The sequence below is a fragment of the Trichoderma atroviride genome, chromosome 4, assembly GCF_020647795.1.
Source record: "Trichoderma atroviride chromosome 4, complete sequence".
Taxonomy (NCBI): Eukaryota; Fungi; Ascomycota; class Sordariomycetes; order Hypocreales; family Hypocreaceae; genus Trichoderma; species Trichoderma atroviride.
This window is the reverse complement of record NC_089403.1, coordinates 5,252,598-5,267,733: the sequence shown is the minus strand read 5'-3', so window position 1 is coordinate 5,267,733 and position 15,136 is coordinate 5,252,598. Positions and strand designations below refer to the sequence as shown.

At 39.1% G+C, this 15,136-nt stretch overlaps 5 protein-coding genes across 5 annotated transcripts; 3 read left to right on the top strand and 2 right to left on the bottom strand.

Annotated features, from left to right (window-relative positions):
• Nucleotides 1-25: 25 nt before the first annotated feature.
• Nucleotides 26-181, top strand: TrAtP1_009157 (uncharacterized protein; the record flags this gene model as incomplete). The annotated part of the gene is made up of 1 exon (XM_066114182.1): nucleotides 26-181. A coding segment is annotated over one exon (156 nt), but the record flags the coding sequence as incomplete, so codon positions are not given.
• A 5,106-nt stretch (nucleotides 182-5,287) lies between these two features.
• TrAtP1_009156 (uncharacterized protein) lies at nucleotides 5,288-9,000 on the top strand. The gene is made up of 3 exons (XM_066114181.1): nucleotides 5,288-7,321; nucleotides 7,402-7,642; nucleotides 7,709-9,000. Exons 1-3 carry the CDS (start codon nucleotides 5,342-5,344, stop codon nucleotides 8,941-8,943), a joined length of 3,456 nt encoding a protein of 1,151 aa, XP_065970275.1. The 5' UTR covers nucleotides 5,288-5,341; the 3' UTR covers nucleotides 8,944-9,000.
• Nucleotides 9,001-9,093: 93 nt separating this feature from the next.
• On the bottom strand, nucleotides 9,094-9,564 carry TrAtP1_009155 (uncharacterized protein; the record flags this gene model as incomplete). Its single annotated transcript, XM_014087285.1, has 2 exons — nucleotides 9,094-9,449; nucleotides 9,516-9,564. The coding sequence occupies 2 exons, from the start codon at nucleotides 9,562-9,564 to the stop codon at nucleotides 9,094-9,096; spliced, it is 405 nt and encodes a 134-aa protein (XP_013942760.1).
• Nucleotides 9,565-12,399: 2,835 nt separating this feature from the next.
• TrAtP1_009154 (uncharacterized protein) lies at nucleotides 12,400-12,805 on the bottom strand (the record flags this gene model as incomplete). Its single annotated transcript, XM_066114180.1, has 1 exon — nucleotides 12,400-12,805. Exon 1 carries the CDS (start codon nucleotides 12,742-12,744, stop codon nucleotides 12,400-12,402), a length of 345 nt encoding a protein of 114 aa, XP_065970274.1. The 5' UTR covers nucleotides 12,745-12,805.
• Nucleotides 12,806-13,099: 294 nt separating this feature from the next.
• TrAtP1_009153 (uncharacterized protein) lies at nucleotides 13,100-14,254 on the top strand (the record flags this gene model as incomplete). Its single annotated transcript, XM_066114179.1, has 1 exon — nucleotides 13,100-14,254. The coding sequence occupies one exon, from the start codon at nucleotides 13,100-13,102 to the stop codon at nucleotides 14,252-14,254; it is 1,155 nt and encodes a 384-aa protein (XP_065970273.1).
• Nucleotides 14,255-15,136: the final 882 nt, after the last annotated feature.

Below are 15,136 nucleotides of genomic sequence, written 5' to 3'. Positions count from 1 at the left end.
CTTCGTTCAGTTACGTATTGCTAAGGTTAATCCATTCCCTCCGATAGATGAAACCAGCACCTCTAACCCTAACCCTAACCCTAACCCTAACCCTAACCCTAACCCTAACCCTAACCCTAACCCTAACCCTAACCCTAACCCTAACCCTGACCCTTTTATATTTAAGAAGTTAAATTCTTAGGACACTTAATTTTACTAGGATAAGTTTAAATAAATCCTAATAAGCTTAAAATAATCTAAGAATAGGAACTATTAGAAACCTAAAAAGGAATATAAAGCTTCTTAGGCTTAGTAAACTACTACTAAAGGTTTATTAAAAACTATAGTAAAATTGCTAAACTATTTACTAATGCTATTTAACTTAAAGAAAATAAAAAAGGTAAGAAGAAATTAAAAAATAGGAAACTTGTATATAAACTAGAAATAAAAGTAGTATTTAAATAATTTAAAAATGCACTCCTTAGTGAACCTATACTTATTATATATAATTTTAATAAACTATTAGAGATTAAAACTAACTTATTAAACTTTGCTATTAGAGGAATATTAATTTAAAAAGATAAAAATAGGAAAAACTATCTAGTAGTATTCTTTTTATAAAAGCTATATAAACTAGAACTAAGATATCTTATTTATAATAAGGAATTTATAGTAATCCTTAAAGTATTTAAGGAATAGTAATACTATTGCTTAGGAAGTAAGTATAAGGTTAAGGTTTATATTAACTACTGTAATATTATATACTTTACTAAAACTTAAAAGCTTTTTATATACTAGACCTGCTACTTTAAGATACTCTTAGACTTTAACTATAAACTTATTTACTATAAAGGCACTACTAATAAATAAGTAAATACCTTAAGCTAAAAAAAGGAATATTTTAAAGAAATTCTAGAAATTAAAGCCTAGATTTTAAGAAAGAATTATAAAGGTAATTATAAATAAATATAAATTAATATTTTATTTGTTATAAAAGAATATAACCTTATCCTTAATAAGATTAGAGAATAATTTAAAGGACTATAACTAGATAACCTTATACTAAGAGACTTTCTAGAAAATATTATTATAAAAAATAATTTATTAATATAGGAAGATAGAAAAATCTGGATACTAAAGGAATTACAGCTAGAAGTAATTTAAGACTTATATTAAAGTATAATTATAGCAGCTTATAAAGGCCTTAAGATAATATATAATTATATAATTTGCTATTATAGGTTTATAAGACTAAAGAAAATTATTAAAAAAGTCCTTAATAAATATAATATATATAAGAAAATAAAAGATAAAAGGCATTAACTATATGGAAAACTGTAATTAATCCTAGTTCTAAAAAGAAACTAGTATATTATTATATTTAACTATATTACTAACTTGCTTAAGTTAAAAGACCTATTAATAGGAAAACACTTTAATAGTATCTTTGTTATTGTGGATAAGCTCTTAAAGTAAGTATATTTCTTATTATATAAGAAGGCATATAATATAAAAAACTTAGTATATTTTTATATAAGATATATTTTTGCTAAATATAAAATACTAAAAGAAATTATATTAGATAAAGAAAGCACTTTTGTATTTAAATTTTAGCAAGAATTAATAGCTAAACTTGGAACTTATTATAAGCTAAGTATTGTGTTTTATTTATAAATAAATAAATAAATAGAATAGATAAATTAAGTTATTAAAGTATACCTGTAATATTATATTAACCTTTAATAAGATAATTAGGTTAAAATGCTACTAATTATATAAATGTAATATAATAGCTTTATAATAGAAACTATAGGAGTTATACTATTTTATGCTAATTATGGATTTACACTAGAAGCTTATAAACTACCTTATGATAATTTAAATATGGATAATATATGTATTTTTGCAGAAAATATAATTTAATTATAAGAAGAATTTAAAACTTAACTTAAATTCTTTAGGTAATATATAAAAGAATACGCAGATTATATAAGAATTAAGGGACTAACCCTTTAGGAGGGAGATATAGTTTACCTATTATAATATTTATATAATAAAAAACTGCTAAATATTAGAATAAATAGGTTAAGTAATAAATTGGATTTTAAGAAACTTAAGCTATTTAAAATTCTAAAGAAAATTAGTAAAGTTAATTATAAGCTAGACCTACTTAATAATATAAGATTAAAAATAGCTGTCTTTTATATATTACTACTTAAAAAAGTATTAGTAAATAAAAAGATAAGTAAACTAATTATAAATAAAATAATAGTCTAAGATATTAAAGAAGAATATAAAATTAAGAAAATACTTATTATATGCTAAAACCTAGAAATAAATAATATAGAATACCTAGTTAAATAAAAGAAATACCTAGAAATAGAAAACTTATAGGAACTTAAAGAAAACTTTAATTCCTGTGTGCTAATAATAAAGTTTCTTTAGTCTCTGGGAATAATAAAAAAGGGTTAAGTAAGAAATTGGAATTAAGAAGATTTACCCCTTGGTAGTTTTATATAATAGAAAGAACCTTTAACTTTTACTGCTTAATATCCTTAAGCTTATTTAATAAGCTTAAGCTATATTATACTATTTCCTTACCCTTAGTATAAAGCTGCTGTTTTTAATAATGTAATTGCTTTAGATAATCTAAAGCCTTATCTATTTTAGCCTAAGCCTTATAAAAAGCCTTATAATATTATAATAATAAAAGTTTAGCTAACTCTTTAATTAAATCTAAATAATAAGACTTTAAAATAATATAGAATATTATAAATTAGTATAAGACTTTATTATAAATAAAAAATAAAAACTTATAAGAATTAAGAGTTACTCCTTAACTATTATATAAGTAATTAGCTCTTATATATTTACTATACTTTAAAGAGTAATACTTTACTATTTAATAACAAAGCCCCTTAAATAAATAATAAGAATAAGGTATAATATTAAAACCCTTAATAGTAACTAAATCTGCTAAATAATAATAATAAAGAGTTAGAAGGGAAGTTAAAGAAAAAAGGTTAAATATTATATTAATAAGAATTTAAAAAAGAAAGAAGGGAGATATATTAACAGGAATAAAATAACTTAGTTATAGGCCTTAAGGATAAAACTAACAGGAAGGGAGTATTATATTACAACCTAATAACACTTAGGTTATATTAGTAGGCCTTAGAAAGAATATACTATATTCTAAATAACTAACTAGAAGGAAGTAATTACTATACTATAAGTAATTACTCCTGCGCTTATTAATACTATCCCAGTGATTACTATAGTAATTACTACTATAACTATAATTATATATAACTAAACTAAATATATAAGTTTACTTTATTATACTTATTTAAATAACTTAGATAGCTAGTTATTAATATAGAATTAAGATTATAATACGCTTTGCACTTTTATTATCTAGTGATATTATTTACTATTGCTTATATTACTTATTAGGTTTCCTAGTTGCTTTACTAATATAAACCTAGAATTATCTACTAGGTTTATCTCTTGGGAATCTACCTTATACTAACTATCTAGTGTATGGTTTGTTATAGGTTAGGTTAGTAGAAGTGCTAGTTAATCTAATTACTTTAGGTATAGTGGTTTAGATTTGCTTAAGAGATCACAGGTATCTTTTAAACAAGAGTTATTAACATATAACATCCTAACTTATACTATTATACTTAGGTATAGGGTAGGTTCCTAATCTGTAAGCTAAGGCGTTAATTTATATTAGCAGAGAGATATAAGAGATCTAATAAGTAATATAATTATATAGCTAATAAGGTTATAAATAACTAATTTAATTATTATTTAAAAGTGCTATATTAATAACTAATTATTTAAGATTTATCTAATAAGTATAATAAATAGTTCTTATATAGTAAGTTATTTTATAGTTATCACTAGTGTAAGTCTTGTAGTACCTAATAAGAATACACTCCTAGAGCTATATTCTTATCTTATAAGTAGGTATATATCCTACTAAGAGAGGGAGTCCCACACCTTAATTAGTTGTGGCCTTCTGGTGTATTACCGAAGGTATATACTAAAAGGATCCTTATGTGGTTGGTTTGTAATATATAATTTATATTAGGTAGGTAAAATATATTATATTTAGTATAATAAAATAAAATAGAAAATATATTCTTTCCTTAAAAGTATTTACTATAAGTAGCCCAGCAAATATTTATTTATTTATATATATATATATATATATATATATATAAAAATAAAATATTCTATTATATATTCTAGCCTTAGCCTAGCCTAGCCTTTAGCTAGCTTTTTCCTCTTAGCCCTTACTATATTATACTATATTAGGCTATTAGCTAAATTATTAAGTTATACAAGAGCAGCACTTTAGGCCTAGTTATTAAGTTATATAAGGGCAGCAGCCACTAGGGACCCCTGCTTTTCATTAAGCTATGCATATAGCTTTATAGGGAATAAAGGGTAGGCCCACCTTAAAATCCCCCTCTTTACCCCTATTAACACCCAAAGCTATACACCCAGAGCTATACCCCCCTGTAGCGCAGGGTAGCTTATGCGCAGGACCTAGAGCTATACTACAGCTCCAGGTCAAATAAGTAATAAGTTTCCTAACTGCTTTACTAATATAAACCTAGAATTACTACTAGGTTTATTCCTTGGGAATCTACCCTATACTAACTATCTAGTGTACAGTTTGTTATAGTTTATCCCTTAGGAATTTATCTTATACTAATTATCTAGTGTATAGTTTGTTATAATACTACTAGCTTAATGCTACTTATTATCTTCCCAGCCTAATCAGCTATAGCTTTAGCGCCAAATATAACAGCTAATACAACAGATTCTAATCCCAGTCAGCTGTTTCCAGGTGGGGGAAAGGAGACCAGGGTCTTGCTGCTAGCTACATGTTTGGTTATATTTCTTTGCAAAAGGCAGCCTGTGTTATAATTTGATATGTTACTGCAGGTAGCTGTGGCAGCTTTTGGACTAAAACAAGTTGGGATATGCCAATATTCTCAACAAGGTAAGTGAACTAGGCAGCAGCTTAAGTCAAAGGAATATATTTTATATTGCCTAGCTACTACTAGGTAGTAGATAGTAGGATATTAAAGAGCGCAATTTTCATGTTAATAGGCAGCATCTATATGATCTACAAATATCAGTAGAAAATAAAATAAAATAAAAATAGCTTTTACCCTACATAAGTCGCTGTTGTTCACACTACCTTAGCTTTGTTCCAAAGGGATTCGGCGCTTAAGTGGCCGAGACCCCGGTCTTGCCCTCCGAGCTGAATAGTCCCAGCTACATGAACCTTTCAGCTACGTGCGGGACTATTTGCTCTCCTCCAAATCACAATCATCCCATCATGGGCGACGCTGCAGTCCTCGACCCAGCGACAGCTGAGCAGCTCAACAATAGTGAAACAAGACGACTTCTCGACACCATCGATGGCCTTCGAGATTTGAGCATTACCGGCATCGACCTGCCGCAGATCATCGTGGTAGGTAACCAATGCTCCGGTAAAAGCTCCGTGCTAGAAGCGATATCTCGGGTTCATTTCCCTGTTAGCGACGGCATCTGCACTCGGTTTCCTACAGAGCTGGTGCTTCGGAGGGCGCTTATGGACAGCACAGACTTGAGAATTCGATACGCGACTGATGCTGCTGCTGATGCTAATACAGCGGCATTATCGTTCACGCGCACGCCATTTCACGAGAGCGGTTTCCAAAGATCAGAACTGCCCGACGTCATTAATAGAGCAAAGGAGCACATGGGCCTTGTCGATGGAAAGGCAACTAGCTTCTCCAAACATGTTTTACGAGTGGAAATTTCCGGGCCAGACATTCCCTCGCTGACTCTAGTTGACCTGCCAGGAATTTTCCATTCTGGGTCATCCTCACAGCCTCAAGAATGGAAGCCAGTCGTTAACGAAATAGTTGAGGGCTACATGAAACAGAAAAATAGCATCATTCTTATGGTTGTGTCAGCAGATATCTCCCTGTCCAAGCATGCCATTCTCGACATGGCCCTCCAGCATGACACAGTAAGGGAGCGCACGATTGGAGTTATCACTAAAGTCGATCTGTGTCCGGGGTTAAATCTAGGAGATGAATATCTGCGTCTCGCGAGAGGACAAGAGCCCAGTCACCAGCTTCGCCTAGGTTGGCATGTCCTACGCAACCGAGGACCCAAAGAACTAGAGCTAGACTTTGATCAGAGAGACGTCGAAGAGGAAAAATTCCTCAAAACAGGAGCCTGGTCTGCGTTACCTCTGAGCAACCAAGGGGTGGACAGTCTTCGGAAGAGTCTTGGGACAGCATTGCTGAAGCAAATTAAGAGCAGTCTGCCCGCGCTCATTAGAGACATTGATGGCAATCTGCAGAATCGCCAAAGACGTCTCGCAAAGCTGGGAACAACAAGGACCACTTCCGACGAAATGCGTGATTATCTTCTCAGCATATCAACGGCTTTTCACAAATTGGCAGAGCATGCAGTCGAGGGAAGATATAATGATCCATTCTTCGCTACCCCCTCAGACCCAGAAGCAAGAAACAAGGTCAAGTTTCGGAAGTTGAGAGCATTGCTTCGAAACTTGAATTATGTATTTGACCTCACGATGAGAGAAAAAGGAGCCAAGTACAAGATGAACTGGGACGAACCTCAACCCAGAGAGAACCCGTTGCAAGGCTTAACTGACGAGGAAATGCTGGCCGATGCCTTGGAAAATATTCCTGGCAATCTCGATCCATATATCGATCTCTACGATTTTCCGGATCCAGTGGTTGAAGAAAAAGGTGTGGCCTTTACCAGGATAGAGCTACTTGCATCGGATAGCCAAGGCGCGGAGTTCTCTGGGCTACCGAGCAACGATTTCATCATGCAGCTTTTCCGAGATCAGTCTGAGCCATGGCGGCGCATAGCTCAATGCCACGTAGATAATATTGTAGAAAGAACAAGGCTGTTTATTTATCAGATATTCGACTACATCTTGGAAGACGACGAGAGAACAAGGGACGCAATCTTGGCCGAGTGTGTGGATCCGTTCTTCGATTCCATGACCAATGCGCTCAAGGACAAGCTCGACGAGATTATGCGTCCTTATACATCCGGACATGGAATCCCGCTCGAGATAGAATTCCGAGCGGGAGTGTGGAGGCGCAAACTTGGGCGCATGAAGTCAAATTCTGTTGATTTCCTTGATCAACATTCTGTTGCTTACAACACAACGGAGTACCGGGTGCTAAAGCCTGAAGATGTCTTAAATGTCCTGATGCAAACCGATACCAGCGCTTATAGCTACTTCGGTATTGACATTGCCGTTGACATGATGTTGACACATTACCAAGTAAGTTGGCATTCTTCCCGCTACTGCTATATAAGTGCTATGTAGTGAGTAAGTTTCTGAAACAAATTTGATGAACATAGATGAGCCGGCGAACATTCACGGACAACGTCGTCCACCTAGTTGTTGAGAATTGTCTGATCTCGAAGCTCCCCGACATCTTCAACCCAAGAGTCGTCACCCAAATGAGCGACGAGATTTTGAAGAGACTGGCTGAAGAGTCAGACGAAATCAAGGTAGAAAGGAGCCAACTGGCGGACGAGATTGAGAAATTGAAGACGGGCTTGCAAAGTTGCCAACGCTCTCGGCCCAGAGGCTTTTCAGGTACCCTACTAGAAGAACCGTCTGACAATGAGATGGGGACGCACGATTTCTAATGTAATTAGATAGATTTCCCAGAAGCATTTGTCGAGATGGCACCCAAGACAGATGTTCCTGATACAGATGTTCCAAAGAGAAAGATTCGAGTCAAGCTGCCTCCTGTTTCTCTGCCAGAAAGAAAAATAGCAAGTCTGAACAGCAAATTTCCCGCGAGTGTTGAGCCTGCAATATCATCTACGTCTTCAACCAACAGCGGGCAATCGACGGCGGCTGAGTCGGGCAAGCAAGGCCAAACTGCTGCCATGAGTTCGAGCAGCGCTGGACAAACTTCTGCGGCTCCTGCTCCTACGGCGCTTCCGTTTGGTTTGAGAATGGAGTCTACGGCAGCTGCTCCTAGGTCGTCCATCTTTGGTTCCACAACGACATCGGCATCAACGACTCTTGGTACAGAATCTCCTGCTTTTGGTTCCAACAAGACATCGACGGCAACGACGACAACTCCTGTATTTGGCTCAGTTTCTGCATTAAAGTCTCCCCTTTCGGCATTTGGGTCTGTTGAAGCAGCACAGTCTTCAGCTGCTAAACTACCGGTTTTTGGTTCAACAACGTCTGCGGCGACTACTTCTACATCATCACCTTTTGGTTCAACGGCGACCAGTACTTCTAAGCCGTCAGCTTTTGGTTCGATGGCAGCGACCACTTCTATACCATCAGCCTTCGGTTCAACAGCAACCAATACTTCTACGCCGTCAGTTTTGAGCTCAACGACAGCCTCTACAGCCCCCGCTCAGACAAGCTCTTTCTTTGGTCCAAAGCCAGCTAATACCTCTATAACACCATCAAGCTCCGGCTCAACAACTGTAACCCCTGCCTTCGGCTCAACAACCATAACAGCCGCCAGTACTACACAGTCGGGTTTTGGTTCTAACACGATACCTGCCGTTAGTGCGCTAGCATTCGGTTCTATTTCCTCATCAAGACCTGCGGCTGGTAGCGGATTTGGTTCTTCTGCTGCACCCAACCCTCCGAGCCGCGGCTTATTTGGGAGATATTCCACTTACGATCCTCCCAATACAAATCTCATTGTATATCAGGATTATGCTGAGCAGGACCCTGATCCCCTCTCGAACCAGATACTCTCCTACCCAAACATTATATTTCATGGTTGTTATAAGAGCTGGTCTGTTGATGAACTGAGATTGGTAGATTATGGGCAAGGCAGACGGCCGCCAGTGAAACACACTGGGCCGTTTGGAGGTTCTAGGGCGTCTCAACCTCAAAGCCCAGAGGAGACATCTGGTTAATTGATTTTTCTATACTCGAGACTGAACATGTTGTTTGGGGGTACTTGTACTTTACTGCCAGTTCCTTTAAAGGGGCATGCTGCTTCTGGGAGTATATTAAATATAGTACTTTGATTTGTGTATTGGTTAGTTAGGTAGTTTTGTTATTTATTAAAACTTTTTTGAAAGCTGAATGTTTTCGACGTTCAGGTTTCCTGCTCCCACGGGCCTGGACGTGGCCGTCTTGGCCGTCTTGATGAAGATGTCGGTGTCGGAAATGCTGAAATCAATCATGGTGATGCCGACGACGCTCAGAGCTTCGTTGCCGTCGACAGCGCTCATGTCAAGGCCGACGAAGCAGTTGTTGATGGTGATGCCGGCGTATGTCCAGCCCCAGTCGAAGCCCTGGCGAATGGCTGTCTGAGCGTTGTGGAAAGTGAGGTTGCGCATGGGAAACTGCTGGCTTTCGAATTGAGCACCGAATTTACCGCTAATGAAGGTGATGTCGGTTAAGAAACCGCCGGAACCTGTGATGAAATAAAAGAGTTAGCAAGTCATAGACCACGCTCAGAAATGATAGTGTGGGCGCACACTATCTTCCATAAAGATACCCCAGTGGGCGGTGTTTAATGCGTTGCTCATCACGATGCGAACGTTTTAAATGCTCGTAGCATAAATCATGCGCATTAGAAATGATTTGTATGATCGCGGGAACAATCATGAAGCGCATACTTGAGCCGTTGGCCAGTGGATTCCAGTTGGACCAGAGCCTTAGTCGTTGACAGGCGGAACATCAGTAAGATCAATAATGTAGTTGGCGGCCTGTCGATAGAAGATGTTGGTTGGGCCCCAGATGTGATTCTACAAGTTTCAGTGAATGTGGTAGTCACTACTAATGCTGTAATGGTATTTCCTAGCCGACACAGTGCAACCTAGCCCAATGTTTGTGATTATAAAAATGCGAATGGGTTCTCCAAATAAAACTACACTGTAACATTTTGGTCATTGATAAGATACTTATAATAACCAGGACCTTATACGTATTGAGTTTCGCCAATTCTGCAATATAATAGACAAGGCTGCAGAGTAAGATTCTTTGGGCATTCTGGCGATCTGTAGTAGGGTAAAGCTAAGAGCGCTGAATGCCAGCGAATGTCTTCTAAAGTTTTGTCAAACTTGCTGTAGCTCATAGCTTTTAAACCCATCAGCTGTTCATGCAGGTTGGTTAAAAGAGAGATGCTGGTGCCGGGCAAGTCATCCAACATGTGGCTGTCCGTCCCCATCGACCTTGACTACCAACACAGAGAGGTTCTGCATTACACGCGGATAAATGCCCATTGTCTAGAATGCCCTTGCACTCAACTTTCTTTCCTCTAGTATCAGCTGCACAATATTATTCAGTTAGTTCCTATGCTTGGGGCTCTGTCTGGCTGTTCATCTGAGATTCTCCCCAAAGGCTTTGTACCATCTGGCAGCCAGGCCACAGGCAGGTACTTGTTCACGTGGCTCAACTCGCAGCTCGGCATCTCCCCCTGCTTCTCTTTCCACTTGCCATCAGCACCTTTGTTCAACTTCTTCACGTCGCAAACGACAATCATGTCCACACCAGAAACTGTTGACGCTGCCAAAAATCCTCTGGAGCAGAACGTACAGAACGTACAGTTTTTTTTCCTTCTATCGACTTGGCGATGCGAATTGCTGATGAACTATCCCAAGCGACAGAAATTTCCTCGAACCGTCACTGCGCTATCAAACTCGTTCTATTCGATTTCCCATTCCGAGGCTTCATATACTGCCAGGCATCTCGGCAGACTGCCCTTTATTGGGACACATTTCAGTCATGTCCCAGTTCTATCCTGTTGATTGTCGCTTACAGAGCGAAAACGCGGATGCCAGATGTTGAAGGCAGCAGTTGTCCAGTCAAGTGTCGACTGAGTTTAAACCTACCTTGTGTATCTTGGGTTACTCATCCCTTTTGCTCCTTTATCTGCAAAAGACCAATCGATCGCTAATCAGTAAAGAATCTTAGTTGCCTACATCCTCAAACCAGAATGTTTCCGCTCTCATTGATGGCTTCATTTGGCCTTGACTCCGAACCAGGCAGGCTGTGCAACAACGCGAGAACGGCTGCAGCGTGATCACGCGCAATACTACCAATAAACGCGAGACACGAATCTGCCTTGCAACTAAAAACCGCTCACAATATGCAAAGTCCAACAAAAACATAAGATGGCCTTGTTCTGCGCCTTTATACTCGCCATGTCTTTCTTTTGAGACACTTGTGATGGAGCCTCTAGGTATCTTTTCAAGTGCCAGCACTACCGCCGATCTGTGCAAAGAACTCCTGTTGCTCTGCAAGAATGTGAAGAATGCGGCAACGGAGACCGATCAACTGAGGCAGCTAGTCGCAAATCTCCAAATCGTCGTCAAGAGCGTCGAAGAGATGTGCAGCACCCTAACAATGCCAAGCTTAAGCACACTCGCCAACTCGCCGACGCCATTCGCGAAACTCAGTCGCTGTTGCAAAAATTAGTCAATGATCTTTCTCCCAAAAAAACTTCACAAGATATTTCGCAAGATCAAACGAGGTTCAATCAAATAGCGATTTAAAAAGGAAGAGTTTTTGAAGAGAACGCATGATGAGGAACGGTGTATGCAAATCATTAGCGATGGCACAGATCGTGGGTGATCATGCCGAGGCGCTTGCCGCGTTAGATTCTTGGAACATAGGTAGTCCCATTTCCATCATGCGGGCCGAGGTCGAGCACTCCGCCATGAACCTTGACTTATTCACCGGTCTGGCTCCGGCTGTGACGGGGGGGAACCAACCGCCTGACAGACGACATGTTCCATTACACGATCCGAGAACCTCTGGGCGTGATAGCGCGCATAATCCCAAATAATCACCCCTTCTTGGGCATGGTTATCAAAATGGTAACACCACTGGTAATAGGTAACACGGTTATGATCAAGGCCTCGGAGCAGGCACCGCTATACGCCTTCCGACTGATGGAGATTATTGGTAACTTTTTCCCATCTGGTGTTGTCAATGTACTTGCGGGCGGCCGAGAGAGCAGCAAAGTCCTCTCAAGTTATCCCATTGCCCTTTACCTTATATTAATATATTAGAATCTCAAAACTAGATCATTGTACTTGAATTTTAATACTATATTTTTTTAGTAAGCCAAGTAACCTAAGTATTTCTCTTAAAGCTATATTATAGCTGTCTAGGGAATAAATAATAAAAATATAAAGAGAAATTATAATAATATCATAACTACCTCTTTTACTTTTATTTCTAAAGGCTTAGTATTTTATACTTTTGCTGCAAGTAATATAGTTACTATTTTTGCTGGCTTCGAAGTTCTATTTTCCCAAGCATGACCTGCTGCTTTCAAAATGTAAAGTTCGCCGGCTCTGATTACTAGTATTAGTCAAAAGGATAACAAAGTCAATTTATTAGAAAGACATGGTAACTTACTCTAACGTCCTCTCACCGCCTGAGTCAAGCATTAAAGTAATGGTTCCCGTAATTATTACCCCTAGGTCAACTGAAGGTGTTGCCTGCATTGGGCTCCTCTCGCCTGGAGCCATCTCGGATTCGATAAAGCGTACGCCAGTATTGTTCGACAGACCGCTGTATTCATCTTTTGCATTATATTGCAAACCAGGGATGGGAATCCGGGAAACTTCAAATATCGATCTTAGGTTACCACCACCTGGTAAAATAGTAGTGTCGCAGCTAAGGTCTGCTTCGAAATATCCTTTGCCGTCATGGTTAACAGCAGCAACAGTAACATTCCGACTTAGAGAAGACGCCATTTTGCTAGTAACAGTGCACACCTGCCTCAACAAGAATTCAACTGTGGTACCTGTAGATTGTCGAATTGGACTGGGCATGCCGGATTTATCTGGAATATCCGAGTAGTGACACCACTGTCCCTGTATATCGATCAATCGTATATCTTACCCCACCTATTGTCGCAACTATCCGCAAAGTGCCGCGTTAAGTTCCACCAAAGTCCCGCTAGGTTTCCGCCTCATAACAACATCGTTGCCGCTCTATTAAACTCAAAACAGCCGTCATCTGCAGGTCTCGAGGCGAGCAAAACCACATAATTTGGTAACCTTCCGTATTCAATCCGCAACTGCACCTACCATATCCCGCTGCACAGTCATGGATCCGCAACTAGAGCCACCTTGGCAAATGGCTTCACGTCGAGTGAAGGCTTGCATTTCCTGCACACGTGCGAAGCGACAGTGCGACAAGAACTTCCCCTCATGCCAGCGTTGCTTGGACCGGGAATTATATTGCCAATATTCAGCGAAACGTCCTTACTCTCGCCTGAAAGCTCGGCGACTTGGGTACACCGTTTTAGACAACTCATCTGCCACGTCTGCAGATGGGTTGCACACTTCTACATCGACGGATTTTAGCAGCCAGAACGCCGTCGGAGTTAAGATTTGGGGCAGTAATGCAGATATCCCACTGTCTCCGTCTACACTTGGCCTAGCCGATACACAATTCAATGTGATCGATACATTTCAACCGAGCAGAGGGTCTTTTTTATCTTCGCAGAATGAGACCTTGGTTAACAGTCCTTCCGCCGGTCCCGCTCACCCCAGTATTCACCAGTCCAAGTTGGAGACTTTCGTAAAATTCGTGAGAAAATGGATGTATCAGTGGGTTGAGGAAACCCACTGCGCTTTCATTCACCGGGAACTCTTCGCTGAAATGGGCCTGCCAGCATACCTGCAGGATGCCTACGCGAGCTTGACAACCTACGCGGCTAAGAATACAAAGAACCAGAGAGTAGGGTTGCAGCTAGTCGAAGACCGCGCCAACGCGCTCGTGAATGAACATCAGCTGTTATATCCAGGAAGTGTATGCAATTTCTCTATCCCGATACCGATACTCAGTACACTTGAGCAGCTTGCTAGAGTACAAGCCTTACTTATATACCAACTTATTCGCCTTTTTGATGGGGACATCAGACAGCGCGCACAGGCTGAGCGCCATATTATAATATTGAAGGAATGGATATTACAGCTTGGGCAGGCGGGTAACCTAGAAGGGACCTCTGAGAGCATGCTTTACAATAGCAATTCGCTGGCTCAAGAACTTGACATTGACCGTCAGACCACAGCTAGATGTTGGCAAGACTGGATCCAGTCAGAGAGCATACGAAGAACTTGGATAGTGGGTAACTATGTACAAAGCATTTATTCTATCTTTCACGATGGTCAGACAGTCTGCCTGGACACACCCCATTCACTTTACGAAGTGGTCTCTGGGAGGCACCTTCGGCTGCAGCATGGTACTTGCTTGTAAATCGCCAAAACCCTCTATTTTTGCAGTCTGATCAAACAGACCGGCTTGTGGAAACAGCACTGGCAACTGAAATTGATAGATTCGGTGTTGTGGTTATGAGTGTTTTATGGGACTCGTGTAAAATAAATACATGGGTTACAAAGTCATTAGATACAGGTATACTAGGTTTACTAAACTAAAGCTTAACAATAAATACGATCTATAGTAGTAAATTATATTAAGATTCATCTAATATACTTGTACTAATAAGTTCAAAGCCCCTGAGCTTCTTGCTCCAGGGGGTAGTTATATATACATGCAAGGAAGCTTAGCATGTTGATCCCGATTGGCTACTTACAAACCATCCGACTGCTATCGGTCGGCTCCTTCGATTCGTAGTCCGGTCTAATCGGCGTAGAGCAAGTCTAGCCAATAGAGTGCCTGCCTCTGCACCATTGGTTAACAAGCAATGCCGACTGCCTAGGTATGCGTATAGTAGCTAGATCAATTTTTGTATAGTATTAGATATGTTTGCCCCTAAAATCTGTAAACTCACTCACTTACTCGTTTACCTACTTACTTATTCTTTATACATTCCTATCAAACTAATCCACCATGCTAACCATTCTACTACCTTCTTCATCCATTTGAAGTTGTACAAGCAACCTTTTTGCCTCGATATTCATATCATCTCCTAAATCCAATATACTACTACCTCGAGGTCTGAAATCGAACCCATGAAAGACCATCGCTAATAAATTATTTGTCCATGGCACTAACCCGTCCCTCCCTGTCCCCCACACTATACAGCCCAAGAGTATTGCACTAGCAACTAGTTCAAAAGCAGGCAAAATAAGCCAATACCAATTAACAACGGCAATACTAATAAGGCGAAACGCCTGT

What these genes read in the sequence shown, in the direction of transcription:
- TrAtP1_009156 (XM_066114181.1), top strand. Translation starts at nt 5,342, where the DNA reads ATGGGCGACGCTGCAGTCCTCGACCCAGCGACAGCTGAGCAGCTCAAC. An exon ending in TGATGTTGACACATTACCAA is followed by an intron (nt 7,322 to 7,401) that starts GTAAGTTGGCAT and finishes TGATGAACATAG; the next exon opens with ATGAGCCGGCGAACATTCAC. An exon ending in TCGGCCCAGAGGCTTTTCAG is followed by an intron (nt 7,643 to 7,708) that starts GTACCCTACTAG and finishes GTAATTAGATAG; the next exon opens with ATTTCCCAGAAGCATTTGTC.